General features: G+C 35.5%; 1 protein-coding gene across 1 annotated transcript in view; it reads right to left on the reverse strand.

The window, feature by feature from the left end:
* The window catches only part of SLC17A6 (solute carrier family 17 (vesicular glutamate transporter), member 6), a gene marked incomplete at its 3' end in the record, with an annotated part of 47,287 nt that overhangs the window by 9,859 nt on the left and 34,490 nt on the right, over nucleotides 1–2,938 (reverse strand). Inside the window, exon 8 of the mRNA XM_008590768.1 lies at nucleotides 2,782–2,931. Coding sequence (XP_008588990.1) covers nucleotides 2,782–2,931 — 150 coding nt within the window. The remainder of the gene's footprint in view (nucleotides 1–2,781; nucleotides 2,932–2,938) is intronic.

The raw sequence follows: 2,938 nt of genomic DNA on the forward strand, positions 1-2,938 counted from the left end.
TGTTTGAACAACATGATATTGTAGTTGTACAGAATTACGTGCCATGTGTTTGATATAAAAACAGGCTAAAAGCTTGGGAGTGACTGCATTTCCTAAGTCCACATAGTGAACCTGCATTTTGACCCAGTATTTGATATATTTGAAAAGCTCTTAAATTGAACATCCTCTGCTATTTACTATCTATTCAAATAAACATTTTGGTTACTTTGGATAAGCAAAGAACAAAGCTACAGCTATCATTTATTCACTCTTTCAGCAAAGGGTGTGGTAAAGCAAAAAATGAGGTAAAGAGAAAATGAGGGGCAAGGGAGAAAGGGACCTAAAAATCTAGAGGTTAATGAGACAGAAGTTCTGGAGCATTTTATCCCACTAACTTAATATTTGAGAGTTGAATCTCTTAGTTCTTTAGGCAACACATAGACATATTCTGTATTTGATCTCAACAGGGCCACAGAAGTCTCAAAACTTCATGAGAGTTATTCAACTATCTTCTCAGCTTTTGGTGACCTGTCATGAGTAATCACTTTCCATATGATCAGAATGATCAAAACCTTCTTAGAGTATCATTATTTATGGTAAGCGCACAGCAGTTTGCTCATTATTTTTAGGTTTAGCAAGAGTAGGCTAAATAGTTTGAGCTTATAATTGATGGATCATTCATAGAAAACCTAGGTTATTAGACCATGCCCCGTCCTCCTCTTCTCTGGATCACCGTCTGGATTGTATCTCTCTCCGTTTGGTCCATATTCTGCTTAGAAATTGGCAGGTTGTGCAGCAGCAAAGAGCAACCACCCAACACTATTCTCCTCCTCAAGACACGAAGTTCAAAGGGAACGAGCGTCTCTTCTCATTTGGCTAATGCCCATATCTGGGCTTTCAAAGTGCTAGTTAATCCTAGCGTAGGTCTTCCTTGATATACCATTCTCAAGGGGCTGAAAAGTTTCACATATCAGCATAAAGTAATATAATATATATACACACATCAGTTAAGTTCATTAGCACAATGTAATACATATAATAACATATATTAGTTCTCTCTTAACTGACTCTGTGTACCTGGAAAGAGAATTAAGCCATTGAACTTGTGGTTTTATCTGTAGAATAATTTAACGTTGGGGGGAAGGACCTTCCATGTAAGTATTTTATTTCACTTAAATTTTGCTGCACCCTTTTGAAAGATGGTATTAATATCATTATTTGTAGATAATAAAATTGAGGCTGACAATTACCCAAAAACCAGCCCAGGGGTATGTATGTATTAATACTTTGTTATAGAGCTTGGATTTGAAACCACATCAGCCTAGATCCAAAGCCCACACTCCAGGTCCTCCATCACCTCCTTTATACATTTTTCAAGTAAGTCAGAGTTTTTTCTTCCTTTACCAGTCTAATCAAAATCTTCAGACCAATCTGTCTGTGTAGAATGAATTCACAATTTTAGATAAAAACATAACAGGTGAACCGAATAAATAATTGCATCTGCTTATTATATTTAGTTTTCACAAATTACCATTGCTTTAATTCAAGTATTTTCAATTAATTGGTGATGCAAAGCCAGAATGACCACTCAATTTCATTAACATCACTTGTTTCCCTCACTTTCCCCCATGAAACCTGACTCTACTAATGGCCTCTCAATGTCATATCTGTCCTAGACTATGAAAATGGACTCACACCTCCAGCAGCCTTTGCTGAGATGCATAACACCTCTCAGAGCTCCCAAAGGCTACCCTGGAATGTTTGATCAGCTCCAGAGAGAAGGGCCCTGTTTAACGCAGCCATTCTTCTCAGGGAGAGAGGAAACAGTTTCCTTAGAAACAGAGATTACAAAAGAGCTCTTAGAATAGCTACTCCTAAACTCAGGTCTTCTTCAGTCACAGGCCTCAGATAGTCTTTCAAGTAAGAGACATAATATGAATAGCAAGCCGAGCTGGGCTTATGTAATGACATGAAGAGAAATGGCCAGACCATTGCCAGCACAGACAAGTGTATTCAGAACTTGGCAAAGAGATTGCCACAGAGACAGCATTTAACAAATACTTGCTAGATGCTCGAATAGGTATATGGTTTACCTGAATTTGAATGGCAGAGTAAAGGGAATTGAAACAGAAATCAAAGGATCTGGGTCTAAACTTGATTCTGTCACTTATTACTAGCATGGCTTTGGGCAATTTAAATATTTTGCTTAATTTCTGCTTCCCTGTTAGTTTAATAGAAATGATGATAGTTATTCAGCAGGTCAACAAAACAAGGTTGGTCATAAATATGAATGGACCTTCTAAATTTTAAATCCTTATGTAAATATAAAGTAGTATTTTTATGTCCTTATAGACCATCTCAAAATGATTATATCTGCATAGCTAGGAACAAATGTCTGCTGCACTTAGCATGTTGTGCTATAATTGGTAACTTATTTTTTTTGTCTACATCACCAAGCTGTGAACATTTTGAGGACAGAAACTATGTTTTTATTCCTGAATCTAACACAAAGTTTTGTATTTTATATTCAACAAATGCTTGTTTAATTAAGAAATTAGATGAACAATATATAAGACTTTTCTGTTGTGCCTGTATTCCCAACAGTAGAGAGCAGTTTCTGGAAGACAATAGGGTATAGTAGACATACAGACACCTTACTTAGTTTCTATTTCATGGTAGAAATTTGCAGAATGAATAAATTAATAACTCATGAAATTTAGAAGATAAATCTTGGCAAAGTAATTTAATATTCACTATATAAAAAAATCATCCACTATTTAAATAAGGATAATTTTTACATACCTTGCTAATTTCAAATCCAAAGACTTCCTCAAAATATGCTGGTTGACTGATAAGCAATAAATAAAAAGTCCAGCTTCTGCAGAAGTTTGCAACAATTATTGCATAGACTGGCATAGATGTAAAAAATTTTCTCCATGGCGTCTTAAATTTCTGAAAT

This window comes from Galeopterus variegatus, unplaced genomic scaffold (assembly GCF_000696425.1).
Source record: "Galeopterus variegatus unplaced genomic scaffold, G_variegatus-3.0.2 Scaffold6354, whole genome shotgun sequence".
NCBI lineage: Eukaryota > Metazoa > Chordata > Mammalia > Dermoptera > Cynocephalidae > Galeopterus > Galeopterus variegatus.